This window comes from Giraffa tippelskirchi, chromosome 1, assembly GCF_054371585.1.
Source record: "Giraffa tippelskirchi isolate mGirTip1 chromosome 1, T2T-mGirTip1v1.2.pri, whole genome shotgun sequence".
NCBI classification, from domain to species: domain Eukaryota; kingdom Metazoa; phylum Chordata; class Mammalia; order Artiodactyla; family Giraffidae; genus Giraffa; species Giraffa tippelskirchi.
The window spans coordinates 118,995,666-119,011,847 of record NC_137275.1 but is presented as its reverse complement, the minus strand read 5'-3'; the positions used below and the strand labels follow the sequence as shown (position 1 = coordinate 119,011,847).

The 16,182-nt window shown below is 37.9% G+C and overlaps 2 protein-coding genes and 1 long non-coding RNA gene across 10 annotated transcripts in view; 2 read left to right on the top strand and 1 right to left on the bottom strand.

The window, feature by feature from the left end:
• The window catches only part of USP53 (ubiquitin specific peptidase 53), a 57,586-nt gene extending 50,544 nt beyond the window's left edge, over positions 1–7,042 (top strand). For 7 of the 8 annotated variants that reach the window (XM_081493195.1, XM_081493183.1, XM_081493213.1 and 4 more), the window contains 2 exons: positions 2,834–2,930; positions 3,993–7,042. In XM_081493195.1, coding sequence (XP_081349321.1) covers positions 2,834–2,930; positions 3,993–4,983 — 1,088 coding nt within the window. In that variant the 3' untranslated portion in view covers positions 4,984–7,042. The remainder of the gene's footprint in view (positions 1–2,833; positions 2,931–3,992) is intronic. The other variant, XM_081493223.1, reaches the window with a different exon arrangement.
• Positions 7,043–7,877: 835 nt separating this feature from the next.
• On the bottom strand, positions 7,878–13,345 carry ARLN (allregulin). The gene is made up of 2 exons (XM_081493294.1): positions 13,042–13,345; positions 7,878–9,499 (listed from the first exon to the last, which is right to left on the bottom strand). Coding segments are annotated over exons 1-2 (207 nt in total). The 5' UTR covers positions 13,248–13,345; the 3' UTR covers positions 7,878–9,498.
• A 6-nt stretch (positions 13,346–13,351) lies between these two features.
• The window catches only part of LOC145515838 (uncharacterized), a 90,273-nt gene continuing 87,442 nt past the window's right edge, over positions 13,352–16,182 (top strand). Inside the window, exons 1-2 of the long non-coding RNA XR_014061044.1 lie at positions 13,352–13,365; positions 13,400–13,581. This is a non-coding gene — a long non-coding RNA (uncharacterized LOC145515838). The remainder of the gene's footprint in view (positions 13,366–13,399; positions 13,582–16,182) is intronic.

The following is a 16,182-nucleotide window of genomic DNA, read 5'->3' as shown; positions in this document are numbered from 1 at the left end:
CTTGCAAAGGACAAGTAAGAGTGAAAGGAGTTAATCAGTGGTCAAAAAAAATCTGTTAATCTCCTTAATTCTTATTATAAAAAAATCTGTACCTCCATTATGCTGTGTGAAATACACTATCCTTAATATTATTAAATCCTAAAATTAATAAATGAAAAATATTTTAATCAAAAAGTATATTTGTATACATAAGTTTGATTTTTTTCTCTAAGATTTTTTTGCAAACTTCAGAGTATATTCATTTAAAAATAAATACATTACAAAGTATATCTAAAGAATATACTATACTTTAGAGGTACTTTTAACAGTTGATTTTGTCTCTATGCATACTAAGTTTATTTTCTCTAGGAGCTTCGCCGACCATTGAGAGGTAGTTGCTGTGGCTGGCCCAGCATCATCAAATATTTACATATTTTTAAAAACCATAAACTTTCAGTTTTGAAATTTAATTTGTAGCAAAATAGCATTATTTGCTCCTTCTTTAAAGTAAAATACCAGTGAGAAAAGAAGACTCATTGCTTTTTATTTCATATCGTCCCCAAATTTGGTATCTGCTAGAGTAGATTATTACATACTAAAGTATCTGTTTCTTTTGGCATGTAGTAAATTTAGCCAGAAATATTTATACAGTTAAAGTTTTGTGATTTTTTTTTTCCTAAAGTATCCAAATTTTAACTTTTTTTTTATTGTAAATCAGGTCATTGATTAGGTTATTGCTCTTGGATTTCTAGGCTTTTAGTTGCAGTATTATTTTTTTAGTCTGAAATCTTCATATACAACAAGAGTGAGGATTATAGTGTCTAAAATAGCAGTTTGGTTTTCTTGTTATGTAAGTCTGTTTTAAATCTAGGTTACCTTTTCAAATTAAGTAGATATATTTTGATTTCTTGACTGTTGGGCTTTAGGTTTGTTTGTATACAGTATCAAAATTAGCATTATTAATTAAAGCTCCTTGTGTTGATGTTGAAGTAGCTTCTTTGCCAAGTGTTAAAATCCAGCTCTTAAAGATTTGCAAAGAACCTGGAGCCAAAATTCTCAGTAAAGACACATGGATGTCTGTGTCAGCAGAAGAGAAAAATAACACATCTATTTTTAAGTTAGTTGGAATTCTGAAGTCAGACCACTTGGTTGAATGCCTGCCATAGTGATATTAAAATTTCAAGTGTATTTATAAAACCTCTGCTGCCTCCTGCTGCCCATTGTGTGGATACTTTGAGAATTAAGTATTTAATTCTTTTTGTATTTGTGAATATTAAACTTTAAGTTACAGATAAGTTAAGAAGTAAATTAACATTCTATAGTTAAAATCACAGTGGATGGGAAATTATAACTTAGAAATTTCTCAGACTTTAAAGAATGAAAAATAGTCAAGATTCTTTCTGATACTACTTTTTTTTTTAGTCATAAAGTAGCTGTCAAAGAGAGAGGCTTAGATTGCTAAATTATGCAAGTCTTCCAAATGTTGTTACATTTCTGTATATATCTTTTTAAAGAACACATTTTTAAATATTACCACAGATATTAGCAGAAAGTCTTAATTATTAGAAAACTACAAAACCCATGGTGGTAAATACAGGTTTTCCAAAACTCTTGCTTTCATCCAAAAGGTTGAATTTTATCATTGGCAATAAATACTGCCAGTTGTTTTCCTGAAATGACAGGTTCACTTTCATTTTGAAGAAAATGTATGTCAGATACCCAATTCTGAATAACTGAAGTTGGTCCATTGTCTTTTCAAGTAAAAATGGTTTTCAACTGTAAAGATTAAGTGAAATAATTACTATCAACTTCTTAAAACTTGAGTCAGCAGTCAATAAATGGTAGATAGTTCATGGTGGAATGACATTTTACATGTTATCATAATACCCTCTCACTCATTTTAATTCAGTTGATGTTCCTAATATTCCTGTGAAGCAGGTAAAATAGATAGCAGTATCTCATTATGTAAAGGAAGAAACCTAGACTGTAAGGTGGTATAAGTTTTTAAAGTTGGTTTTAATATAAAGTAACCATCCAATGAACAGTGAGTCCAAACTTAAGTTGTGTGCGCATGCTAAGTCGCTACAGTTGTATCCAACTCTTTTCGACCCCATGGACTGTAGCCTGCCAGGCTCCTCTGTCCATGGGATTCTCCAGGCAAGAATACTGGAGTGGGTTGCCATGCCCTCCTCCAGGGGATCTTCCCCACTCAGGGATCGAATCCTAGTCCTCTTACGTCTCCGGCATTGGCAGGCGACTCAAGGTATCTATTTTCAAATGTAGGATCTTCCCACCCTTTCATCAGTAAAGAGTAAATGGGAAATACAGTTCCACATGACCCATCAAGAATAACACTTTTGGGGCATTGCTGACATTTTCATGTGTAATAAATTGAGGAAAGAACCATTAATTTCATATAAAGTGTTCAGAAAAGGTATTATTTGAGCAAAGGCTTGAATAACTAGTTTTTGTCTGTTAATTTGGAAGAGAATTACCTGTTTATAGAAAACCTTATGTAAATTATGGAGAAGTATTGATTCCTGGGTCAGGAAGATCTGCTGGAGAAGGGATAGGCTACCCATTCCAGTGTTCTTGGGCTTCCCTTGTGGCTCAGCTGGTAAAGAATCCACCTGTAATGCAGGAGACCTGGGTTCGATTCCTGGGTTGGGAAGATCCCCTGGAGAAGGGAAAGGCTACCCACTCCAGTATTCTGCCCTGGAGAATCCTATGGACTCTATAGTCCATGGGGTTGCCAAGAGTCAGACATGACTGAGTGGCTTTCACTTCACTTACAGATGGAGTAAATTCTGAAAGATCATTTAAATAATTTTGTTTTTCTCATTTTCCTCCTCAGGCTTTAAAAGAGAACTCAAGAACTTAGACATAGGTTATAAAGCTCATGAGTTCCACCCAGAATCACATCTACAAATAAAAAATCCTTTGATAAAAAGGTAATCATAGCTGTTTGGAAATACTAGAATCTTCTAAATGCATGTATAATAGGAATTCTTTATCAGAAAGACATTCTTAGCTACCTGATAGGCATATATACTTACCTGAAAGCTGTGGGTCTAGAGTGTTATGATGCATATTTTATTGGGGATCATTAAAAGGATGTAGACCTTAATGATGGGAGAGCATACAAAGTTCCTTGTATGATATATGATTGTTTGTTTTAATCCTAACAGCATTCTTTTGAGGTAGATGGTATTTTACAAAAGAGAAAATTTGGGGTTTAGATTAAGTAATTTGCTCCAAGCCAATGGAGCCAAGATTTCAGTAGAGTTCTAATCTACTTGGCAGAGCCTCAACTCTTTTCATCTTCATACTGTAACTGAATTTCATGCAATTTACAAGAGAAAATAATCACATGAAGATAAATAATTTGTAACGTGATACTATTTCTGTTCATCTTGGATATTATTAAGTAAAACTAGTCTGATTATTTTTAATTAGTATCCTAGCCTTACAGCATTATAAATAAAAGTACTTTCATTGCTATAAACATTGTAATGTTGGTTCGGAAGTGTTTTAGAGTATTGAATTATTTGCTAATAACAGTTTCCTTAAGTCTCTGCTATTATTTATAACAATAAATGTAACTTCAGTGTTTGTAAGTTGAAAGTTTTTTTGGGGGGTCATACTACAGTTTGTGGGATCTTAGTTCCCCGACCAGGGATTGAACCCTGGGCCCAGGCATGAAAGCACTGAGTCCTAATCACTGGACCACCGACGATTTCCTGGAAATTTGCTTTTTTTAAAAAAATTACACTTCTAATTATTACAAATCTGATACTGGTAATGATGTTTCTGGTAAACATTTATGTATTCTAGCATAAAGGTTTTGGATTCAGAGTGTAAATTGTTAATGGTTGCAGGTATCTTTCCACTTCTCTTATGTTATACCAATAACATAAACACTATATTGGGAAGTTAACAAGACAAGTGTTTTTCTTTTCCCTCCATTTTTGCTTATTTGTGCATGGTGTTTTAGCTTTGTTTTTATTTTTCAGGTCACATATACATGAAACTAATGGAAAGACATTCCCTTTATCCAATCCAGAAATACTCAAGGACCATACAGTCAGAGAACATACCCACCAGTCAGATGAACAGAAGCTTGAAAAATCAAGTGAACCCAAGTTTTCTGAGTGGCTTAATATAGAAAAGTCTGAGAGAACAGGTTTGCTTTTTCACAATGATGATAACTCTGGTTCTGGAAAGAGAGTGAACAGTAATGAAACAGTCTCACCATCTTCATCGTGGTCTTCACATAGGAGAACTGTGGGGTCAAAGCCAGAAACTGCTCCACTCATCCAGCAGCAAACTATGATGGACCGCTATTCCTCTGAGAGCTCTCCATCCAGGGACCATCTGGTTCAGTCAGTCCGTAGACCTGATGCTTGTCAGATGCCGAAACTTGTTTGCCAGAATGCACCACCCCCTCTGCCACCAAAGAAATATGCTATGACCAGTGTGCCACAGTCAGAGAAAAATGACTCTACTCCTGATGTCAAACTAACAGAGATGTTTAAAACTAACTCTTCTAGTCTTCTGAAGCACAGTCTAAGTACAGCTTCAGAGCCAGGTGTAGACATGAGTCTGTGTGTGAACGATGAAAGATTTAAGGAAACATTTCAAGCAAAAGAGTATGTCGGCAACACATCCAACACCCCATCCAACTCTTCAACTAAAGATTTTCAGGCAGACTCAGGTGCAGCTGTTGGTGCTTTCTGCCAGCCAGAAACAGACTCTAGCTCTACATATCCAAATGAGACAGTTTCATTAACTACCTATTTTTCCGTTGATAACTGCATGACTGATACATATAGATTGAAATACCATCAGAGGCCCAAGCTTTGCTTTCCAGAGAGCAGTGGCTTTTGTAATGATAATTCACTGTCTCAGAATGAAAGAGAGCTAGGACCTGTGTTACATAGTAGTTTTGGTTCAAACTGCCCTTCTGAGCAAAAATATAAACCTGGTATTCACTGTAATAGATAAATGATGACTCCAGTGGGCTTTTACTTCTTAGAGACCATTTAAGAATCAACTGGCCAAACCTAGTGCTATGTGAAATTAAAACCATGGTGTCATTAGTCATTAATCACTTTAACTTTCTACACAGATCTTTTATCTTGTGAAAATCAACTTACTGGGTATTTTGGAAATTCCCTCTGAAGAGCCTTGGCATGCCTCAAAAAATAGAAAATCAGGGTGTACCCAGAGTCATTTTTCACATGCTGCGGTTGACTAAAAATGTAATTTGACCCTTTATTTTTTGACTGGTAGACCCATAAGTATTAAACTAAGCAGTACTCATATGTAGATTAGTAAACTGTGCTAACTGAAAGATAGCAGACGGTAGGTGGTTTGCATAGTCCAAGTAGTATTTGCTTTGTGAGGAAGCACTTTGTAATGGGTAGCCAAAAGGCTTCACTCATTTGCTTTTGACTTCTGTGATAGTCTACTATATATGATTCCTTAAGTGTCTTAAAAAAAAAAAATCAACCCATGAAATTGATAGCATTTTAGGGAAAAAAGCCTTAATGATAAAGCAATTTTTAATTAAATTCTCAAGGTTGGAAGAGACTTAATTTTGCTCCTAGAATTTTTATCTTCAGAATATCCTTTGTTGTATGTATTTATAAACATTACTTCAGTTATGTAAGCTAAAAATAATTAAAATACTTCACTTTAGTATATTTATTTGTTAATTTTTTTTCTAGTTTTATATGAAATATGAAAGGTTTTTATTTTGGTTTGATTTACTTTGGGCTGCTAATAACCAGTGTTAGGAATTAACCTAAAGCCTTTTTTTTAAGAATATCACTGTGACTGCCTAAATTTTCCCTGCTATAATAGTACCTATTTGTAGGTTGTCAGCCCATTTTAATGATATTCACAGTCTTGAATTTGAAAATCATTCTGGGTTTCCAGATTAAATATTTGCCTTTCATATAGGTTTAATTTTAATGAAATGCATTAAATTGAGCATCCTTCCCTTTTTTCTGTTCTAAACAAATAATAATTTTACCCCACCTACTTTCACGGAGGCTTTCCTTTAAAAAAAAAGTAGTTTTCCATTTTTATCATTACAAGTGGAAATAACTAATTGCCTTATTTCATAGTTATTTAATTTTGTACTAAGCTGGTAAACTAACTGTGGTTTAGAATAGTTTTATATTGTCCGTGCTAGAGAACTGAGAATTTGGGTAAATTTTATATATAAAACATAATAATTCTGTAAACTAGTAAATTCAATATTTTGACCAGTTCCATAAATTGTTAAAGTATTCCAAAATGTTAATGATTAAAACTGAATAATTGTAGATAAGTAGAAAATAATTGTTTGTACAAGTCTAAGCTCACCCAGTTATCAGATCGTGACCTAATTTTGTCTTCCACCTAGAGAAGTTTCTAACTGTAACAGCAGGTGATTATTATTTTATATTCTCTTAACGTAGAAATACTTGAATATCAACTAAGTAAAATTTTATCTTTTAAGAAAGCTTTTTTTAACATAGCTTTTAGTATGGAAGGTTTGTAAATATTGTAAAGTTTGTAAAATTGTACTTGAAATGTCAGTGTATTTAATTACTGCTTTTATAATATTGTAAAATACTAGAAAAATGAGCTTCAAGTATTTTTAATAATTTTCAAAACCTTTGTGTAGTTTGTTTTTATGTCCAGTTGAAAATGTATTATATGAAACATTTAAACTGATCTCTGATACTTAACAACAATCTCATAGGTTTGTATGAAGTTTAGCTCACAATCAAGTTGCAGACATCACACAGAAATGTCTGATTTGGGGGCTTTTTAAAGTACTGCTGTCCAGTTAAAACCTCCTGAATTATGTTGTAGTACTAACAGACTAGAAACCGACTATTTGTTTTTGTTGACACGACACTCCAAATATAGACAGAATATGTATTTACTAATAATCATTCATATGTGAAATTTTTATTTCTAGGGTGACTATTTTTATAGATGTTTTCTTCTGGTTATAAGATTATGGTAACTTTCAAAATAACACAACCAACAGCTGTAATGTTCAAAATACTTCAGAGTATTTTCATGTGAAGTCAGTTTCTTCTGGTTCAAAATTTTGGAGGGGGGTAAACTGATTAATATGGCTGGACTTTTCTTTGCATTCATGAACTGTTGATTCCTCTCATCCCTGTGAATTATGTATTTTATGGGAAATGTAGGTCAATTTAAAGTTCAGGGGTGAACTTGGAATATCACCGATCAAAAAATTTATCACAGGAGTTAAGAGTTTAACTCCAGCGAGGTCTAAAGGAGAGTTCCCATAGGAGCTGATAAATTTCTTTAACGAGTCAGAGAGTAAATATAATAATCTAGGCCTTGTGTACCCTAAGATCTCTGTAACAGCCACTCAATTCTGCCAGTGTAGTGTGAAAACAGCCAGAACATAACATTTACCTAACAATATGCTAATCAATAGGCTTGTCTCTGCTCTGGTAAAACTTTAGCAGCATTGAAACATGGATTTCACATCATTTTCACTTCATGAAATAGTCTTTTTGTTTTTTTCTCAATCATTTTAAGATGTAAAAATCATTCTTAGCTCACAGGTAGAGGCAAATGGGCCAGATTTGAGTAGTTTGGTGACCCTTTCCCCAGAGAATAACGTCTACATTAAATGCCCTCACTAAATAATTTTGTAGCCTCTGAGTGTATTCCCATGCCATTTAGGGACTAGGTATATGGAGCACTTTACATCCTAAAAATTTCAGGTTAATAGACTTGCAAAGACTTCACCACAGTTACTCATTAGCCAATTGATTTCAAATGGTTAAAACAATCATTTCACTTAATGAAACTGTGAAATTTACAAAGGAATTGATCAGACTAAAATCACTTTGATGTTATTTTTTTGATGTCTTTATTTTTATTGTAGCAAGTTTGCCAAATTGTTCCTGGTGTCCCATTTACACAGTTTAAAGCCTACAAGTACACTATATTATCTGAGATGGCACAGTGGTAGGCATGATTTCATCTGTAGGACATTGAAATATTCAAGAGTTGTGGTAGTAGGCTGATTTTAGGCTCAGAAAGGTGCTATGGATTATAAATCTTTGTGACCTAACACACAAGTAATTAGTTAAAATGAAAACATCACACCTAATTTCATTTACTGGACAAAATTATTAGCAAGCAGCACAAAAACTATTCATACAGTCTGTTTGGTAACCTCAATGAAATCCCAATTCTGTGTTTGTCTAGATGCTTCAAGCCTAAAATGTTCTCATCAGGCAGATTTATTAGGTTCTCTGAAGGCATAACTGTTAACCTAACAGTCGGCATTAGGCTAGAGTCCTCCAAAATCAATCCCGGATTTCACACTAATCTAAACGCCATTCTAAAAAGTAGACGATGGAGAGTTTACCAGACCTACATCCTGTTTCTAAGGGAACTGAAAAATATTTAGGCAATTCCAATATATAAAATACCACCAACTTCAAGGACGAGAGCCCATTTCTAATATCTGTTATACATACAATAGGAATAGCTTCTGAAGGGCTTATAGTAGCTGCTTTGGGAATGTGACCTTTTTGATTAAATACTAGCTGATCACTGTTAGAAATAAAATTATTAACATATTTATATTTAGATAAAGAATGTAAGCTCCATGAAGGCAAGGATTTTTGTTTTGTTCAGTGCTGTACCTGGCCCACAGTAAGTGCTCAGATATTTGCTCAATGAGTAAATATGGTGACTGCTGAAGTATTAAAAGTTGCAGACATTAATAATAAACATGTTTTGGCCACAAGCATTCTTAATGCAAACCTATTAAAAATTAGTTTTGAAACACAGTTGTGTTTCACTGAGTTCAAGAGCTTAAAAGTGAGGGGAAGCATCCAAGTAAAGATGACATGCCCTCTAGCCTTCCACCACTGGATACTATATACTTTCTCTAAAATTGTACCAACCTAGCAACCATAACAGAGGGCCACCTAAAAATTAAACTGGCATTTGCAGCAAATACATTGTGGGCCTGGACTTTCTCGTATAGCTTTTACTCCTTTTTTTCCAAGTTCTTTCCATGCTTTTGAATAATTTGTTTTTAAATATTTCACATTATTTTACTGTATTATTTGCATCATACTAAACTCTGGCCAACTCTTAAAATGTTAAAGAGAAAAACATTAATGTATTTATTAATGAGTATAATAAATCCCACGTAAAATACTTTTTATACTCAGCCCCTGTAAAGCCATCAGACAATTTGAAAAAAAATTTTAAAACATGAATCAAAGTCAAGTTTTACAAACTTAGCTATGAATGGGTGAGATCATTACCTGTTTAATACAGTTTCTCCCACCCCACCCCACCCCACAAATAACAATAGAATGTGTACAATGAAAGGAGGCTCCCTTGAGTTTGAAATCCTTCTGATGAGCAGCCCTGTCTTCTTTGTTCAAGAAGTCTGTAGTCATCTTCAGGGATCCACTCCAGTAGCCAGAATTCTTTGGGTATCAGGCAAACCATTCTGGAAAAACAAACATATGTCAACAAAGTTTCCTTTTTCTTCCCCCTTTAAATACCTTATGTAAACTTCTGAAAATCTTTTTTTTTGCATATAAAATAATGCTTGATTTTTATTGGAGTAGAGTTAACGTAAATTATATTAGTTCCATGTTACAACATAGTAATTTCACATTAATATACACTACAAATTGATCACCACAGTAAGTCGAGCAACCATCTGTCATCATACAAAGTATCTGAAATATTATTGACAGTATTCCTAATATTGTACATTATAACCTATGACTTATTTAAACTGGAATTTTGTACCTGAATCTTTTGTCTTTGTCTTTTTCCCTGAACCCTGTCACACAATTGTCACCATTGTCTCTTGTGGCCACCACCAGTTTGTTCTCGGCATCTATGAGTCTGTTTCTGTTCAATTTGTTCATTTGTTTTTTAAGATGTCACATATAAGTGCTGTTGTTGTTGTTGTTTAGTCGCTAATTTGTGTCCAACTCTTGTGACTCCATGGACTATGTAGCCTGCCAGGCTCCTGTGCAGGGGATTTCCCAGGCAAGAATACTGGAGTGGGTTGCCATTTCCTTCTCCAGGTAACTTGTGAAAATCTTGATCATCTTAGTCGTTTGCCTGTTCCTAAATGATTTGCATATTGGTAAGAGTAAAAACTACACTCAAACTACCGCACAATTGCACTCATCTCACACACTAGCAAAGTAATGCTCAAAATTCTCCAACCCAGGCTTCAACAGTATGTGAACCACGAACTTCCAGATATTCAAGCGGTTTCAGAAAAGGCAGAGGAACCAGAGATCAAATTGCCAACATCCGCTGGATCTTCGAAAAAGCAAGCCAGTTCCAGAAACACATCTATTTCTGCTTTATTGACTATGCCAAAGCCTTTGACTGTGTGGATCACAACAAACTGCGGAAAATTCTTAAAGAGATGGGAATACCACATCACCTGACCTGCTTCCTCAGAAATTTGTAGGCAGGTCAAGAAGCAACAGTTAGAACTGGACATGGAACAGACTGGTTCCAAATAGGAAAAGGAGTACATCAAGGCTGTATATTGTCACCCTGCTTATTTAACTTACATGCAGAGTACATCATGAGAAATGCTGGGCTGGATGAAGCACAAGCTGGAATCAAGACTGCTGGTAAAAATATCAATAACCTCAGATATGCAGATGACACCACACTTAACGGCAGAAAGTGAAGAAGAACTAAAGAGCCTCTTGATGAAAGTGAACGAGCAGAGTGAAAAAGTTGGCTTAAAATTCAACATTCAGAAAACTAAGATCATGCCATCTGGTCCCATCACTTCATGGCAAACAGATGGAGAAACAATGGAAACAGTGACAGACTTTTATTTTGGGGGGCTCCAAAATCAATGAAGATAGTGACTGCAGCCATGAAATTAAAAGACGCTTGCTCCTTGGAAGAAAAGTTATGACCAACCTAGACAGCATATTAAAAAGCAGAGACATTACTTTGCCACAAAGGTCTGTCTAGTCAAAGCTATGGTTTTTCCTGCAGTCATGTATGGATGTGAGAGTTGGACTATAAAGAAAGCTGAGTGCTGAAAAATTGATGCTTTTGAACTGTGGTGTTGGAGAAGACTCTTGAGAGTCCCTTGGACTGCAAGGAGATCCAAACAGTCCATCCCAAAGGAAATCAGTCCTGAATATTCATTGGAAGGACTGATGCTGAAGCTGAAACTCCAATACTTTGGCCACCTGATGCAAAGAACTGACTCACTGGAAAAGACTCTGATGCTGGGAAAGACTAAGGCAGGAGGAGAAGGAGATAACAGAGGATGAGATGGTTGGATGGCATCACTGACTCAATGGACATGCGTTTGAGTAAACTACGGTAGTTGGTGATGGACAGGGAGGCCTGGCATGCTGCAGTCCATGGGTCTCAAAGAATCGGACTCAACTGAGCGACTGAACTGAACTGATTCCTTGTTAAGTCTTCCATTTTCTACCCAGAGCTGAAAATTTAGATTAAAAAAAAAAAAAATCACTGTATTTGAAGTAACACCAAAAATCAGGAGGAAAGATTTTCCTTTGCAAGTGACTTAACAGGGGGTTTTATAGAAATACTCATCTCCTATTCGGAGAAGGCAATGGCAACCCACTCCAGTACTCTCGCCTGGACAATCCCAGGGACCGCGGAGCCTGGTGGGCTGCCGTCTATGGGGTCGCAGAGTCGGACACGACTGAAGCGACTTAGCAGCAGCAGCAGCATCTCCCATTTGTCCCACTGAACCCTCTGCCACACCATTCAAGAAATACAAGAATCACAGACAATGGGGCTTCAGGTACATTGAATTTATGCCCAGATCTTGGCCAACATTGGGGACTAGGGGTGAGAAAAGAAGACAGTTATCTTTCAGGGAGTGCAAATTCAATAACAAGATTGAGAAGGAAAACTTGGAGTGAGTCAACAATTAGCTCCAAAGTCCAAGAGAGCTGTTTAATAACTAAATGAGTTGCACTGCTTTCCTCCTTCAGCCCAGTGCTTCTCTTCTGAATTTGTCCCTTATCATCTCAGATCTGTGTCCCTCTTGTTCTGCTCCACCATCTCCCTTCTCTAAGTTCCCTTCCTTTACCCTCTGCCAAACTGTCTTTTCAGAGTGAGTGGCAATGAAAATGGAGAGCATGGATTTTCCAAGAGGTATCTAAGCAATTTTGTGACTTACCAATTGTTCTGGAGTGCATGGATGTGTATTAAAAAAAAGCAGTAAGTCAAAAACAGTCCCAAGCTTCTGGGAGGAGAATTGGATAAAGTTAACATTTTCTGAAATGGGAACACTTAACGGATAAGAAGTTATGAAGTGAGTTTTGGACCTATTTTAGATACCCTGCTCATGGTCAAACTGTTGTATAGTAACAATAGCTTTGGGCTTCCCAGGTGGCTCAGGGTGAAGAATTCGCCTACCAAGCAGGAGATGTGGGTTCCATCCCTAGGTGGGGAAGATCCCCTGGAGAAGGAAATGGCAACCCACTCCAGTATTCCTGTCTGGAGAATCCCATGGACAGGGGAGCCTGACGGGCTACAGTCCATGGGGTTGCAAGAGTCGGACACGACTTAGCCACTAAATAACAACAATAAGCCTTAGCTGAGTGTTTACTGCTGCAAAGCAATATGCAAATACATCGCTTTGAGATAAGTCAAACCCCTATGACCAGGTTACTATTGGTCCCTTGAGATGAAACTAGCTACAAAGCTCCAAAAAGTCAAATAACTTCTCCCGTTTCTTCATGGTAGTGCAGGAACTCAAACCTAGCCGGTTTCATTTCAAAACATAACAACAAAAATTATGAAGCCAAGTTGCCTTGAGGTGCCAAGGAAGCCATTTTCACTCTACTGTTCATTCCAACTCCACCATTTACCGGACCCTGCCACTAAAAAGACCGTGGATAGATCATATTCTTCGGCACACAATTTCCTTTCCTCTTCCCCACCCATCTTCCCAAACTGCGGAGAAGGTTCCTAAGCCCCTCACCCCTTCAGTGTTACATTCAGAGTACTCACCATGGCAAAAAATACACGAAGAAAAACAGTATCACGTCGAAGAGGATGAAGAGCCAGAGATCCAACCAATAGGAGTGTTTGGGAGACAGGGCGGCCCCGGACTGAGACCGCACTTCGTGGTTTTGCTGCTGCCTCTCAGCTTCACCGAAGCCTCGCCGCTCCCGAGGGCCGTCCCGACCACCTCCTGAGGCCGCGTCCACCTCCATTTCACACCAGTAGCCGCGCCAGAATCCGAGCAGCTGAAATCCCTCAGCTCCCGCACTTCCGCGTTCAGCTTGCGAAAAAGCAGACAAAGTCCAACCCCAGGCACATGCGCATTTCTCCGCATAGGAAACGGTCCTCGGCCCGTCCCTCCCAGTGCGCAGGCGCCGTCCGCTGCATTCGTGACTGCCGGCAGGGAGCACAGCTTCCGTCCGGAAGCGGAAGCAGAGAAAGCTACCCGCCCTGCAGCGCCCAGGAGGGAAGCCGGTTTTTCAGGTTTCGCTAGGAGAAATAACTCGGTGGCTGGACCAGAAGTTACTCACGTCCTGTTCCCGACAGGTGATGGATTCCACCTTGAAACAGCCCACGGCCACCTCTCCTTATCCCTGTATTGCTTTTGCGTCCTTATGCCAAGGTTTTAAAAGGGCCTCCTTTAATGGGTTTTGTACTGTTCCTAGCATGTTACAGGGCTTCCCTTGTGGCTCAGATCGTAAAGCGTCTGCCTACAATTCGGGAGACCCGGGTTCGATTCCTGGGTCGGGAAGATCCTCTGGAGAAGGAAATGGCAACCCACTCCAGTACTCTTGCCTGGAAAATCCAATGGACGGAGGAGCCCGGTAGGCTGCAGTCCATGGGGTCACAAAGAGTCGGACAAGACTGAGCGACGACTTCAATTTATTCACTTCCTAGCATGTTACACTTATTTAATTCTTGAAACAGCTATAATGAGGTTGACATCATCATAAGTATGAGCGTGAGTTTCTAAGGGGGCCAGTGAGCAAACGTGAGAATTTTGTATGTATTTCAAAGGAGTGAATTTAAAAATAATCCAAGGGTTTGGGAGTGTAATTCTCCCATGACATTAGAATGTTACCAGAAAGAAAACGGTTTAGACAAGGTAAAATTCTCTTCTACGCGCTTTGGGTCTCCAGATGGAATTAAGAATTAAACTGACATAAGACAGGTTAACAAGAGAAAAGCATAGAAGTTTTTGTTTTCTCTTTCTTTTTTTAACGCGAACATGGAAACTCAGAAGAGAATGACAACCTGGGAAAGTGATCAGGGCAGAAAGCTTAGAAAAGAAAAAGACAATGAGATTTCTGCTAGGAGAAATGTGGAGAAATGACTAGGAAGATAAGGGTTAGTTTAAGAAGGTTTGTTTGTATGGGGATTTCTTGGTCCAGTTTTCCATCTCTGGTGATAAAAAATATTCTTCCTCCTGGTATAGGGAGGACATCTTTTACATGGGAATTTTATCTCTCTCTGGAAGAAAAAGGAAGGTCACAGTGCCCTTCTTGCATCAGCTTTTTCTCTGTTGCTTTTAACTCAAAATATTCAGTATTGCAGAGTGACATATTTTGGGATGACATACTCTGAACTCCTTCATTCCCCTGTCTGCAATGTCCCTGGAAGTAAAATCTGAGTTGGTAACTGTGGAGAGAAGAATTGGGTTAGCAACTGAGTGGCAAGAGATCTGCAAAGGGTGAGAAGAACATAGATTAGAATGAGAATGAATAAACAGAAAATAACAAATCTAAGCCCATTTCCCCATATCCCATGAAATCAGTCTCCCTTCCCTAAGAGTAGTTCAGTCCAATAGAATGGCTGAGCCTCATTTTTATCTGATGGAGCGTGTTTATCTTGTCTTCAAAAAGTGTAGGAAGTAAGTGTTAGTTGCTCAGTTGTGTCCAACTCTTTGTGGTTCCCTGCCAGGCTCCTCTGTCCATAGGGTTTCCCAGGCAAGAATACTGGAGTGAGTTGCCATTCCCTTCTCCACGGGCAAAAGGTATAGATTAGACACTATTTGCCCCAAGTGATTTATATAGAAGCAGCATTCTTCACTAGTGATGGCACAAGCTCCTCCTCCTTGGGCTGTCAGTATGTCCAGGGCAAGGCAATTTTCAAGTCCAACAGAGGCTATTAACTTTTGATTGAAAGGCTTCCAACATTTGCATAGTAATATTGAACTCCTGTTACTATGGAAAGATTGAGAACTGCCTTTTCCAACTCATAAATTCCCAAGTCTAGGAAAAGCGATCTTAGTCCTGAAAAGAACTTAGAATTGTGATAAACAAGCCAGTTTTCTATGAAATCTGGTCTGATGTGTTTATGTGACACTACTTTTTATGAAAGTAGTGCTTTCATAAAAAGTGGTAGTGCTTTTATGAAAGTAAGGCTTCCCTTTTGGCTCAGCTGGTAAAGAGTGTGCCTGCAATATGGGAGACCTGGATTTGATCCCTGGGTTGGGAAGATCCCCTGGAGAAGGGAAAGGCTATCCACTCCAGTATTCTAGCCTAGAGAATTCTATGGACTGCATGGAGTCGCAAAGGGTTGGACACGACTAAGCGACTTTCACTTTCACGAACAAAGAAACCAGAGTTTATAATCGGGCTGGAATTTTAAGGTGACAGAGGGTATCAGGAATTCAAGTCCACATTGTTCTGCCCATCCAGATTGGAACTCTTTATACACCTTATCTCAAAAGACCAGCATTGTTCCTGGATAAGGTCAGAATGGAACTTCTGACATATTAGGTTGGGGTTTAGTGTATCTTGTCACCTGTCGTGTTGACGTATGTACATCTCCTTCTTGTTTATCCCTGTCAGTCTGTAGTAGCTGGACAGGTTTTGAAATATCTGATATAGGAGGCCTACAGTTAGGCCATGGTAGCTGTAAAGTTTGGTTTTGTTACCTGGCCAACTTAGTCTGGATTTTTGGTCTGCCTGTATGTAATCTTTGATGGCTAATGATGTACGCCACTGAGCTACCCTAGGTTGCATAAGGGTGACTTAGGAGTTAGCCTTAACATCTGGTGATTTGGCAGTGCCCCTGAATGAGTCACTGCTGAGGCCATTTATGACCTGCATGAGAGGCTGGAGGATGCATCTTGGAATCAAACCACAAGGTTTGGTTGCAGTATTGCCTTAGACCTGGGAAGGT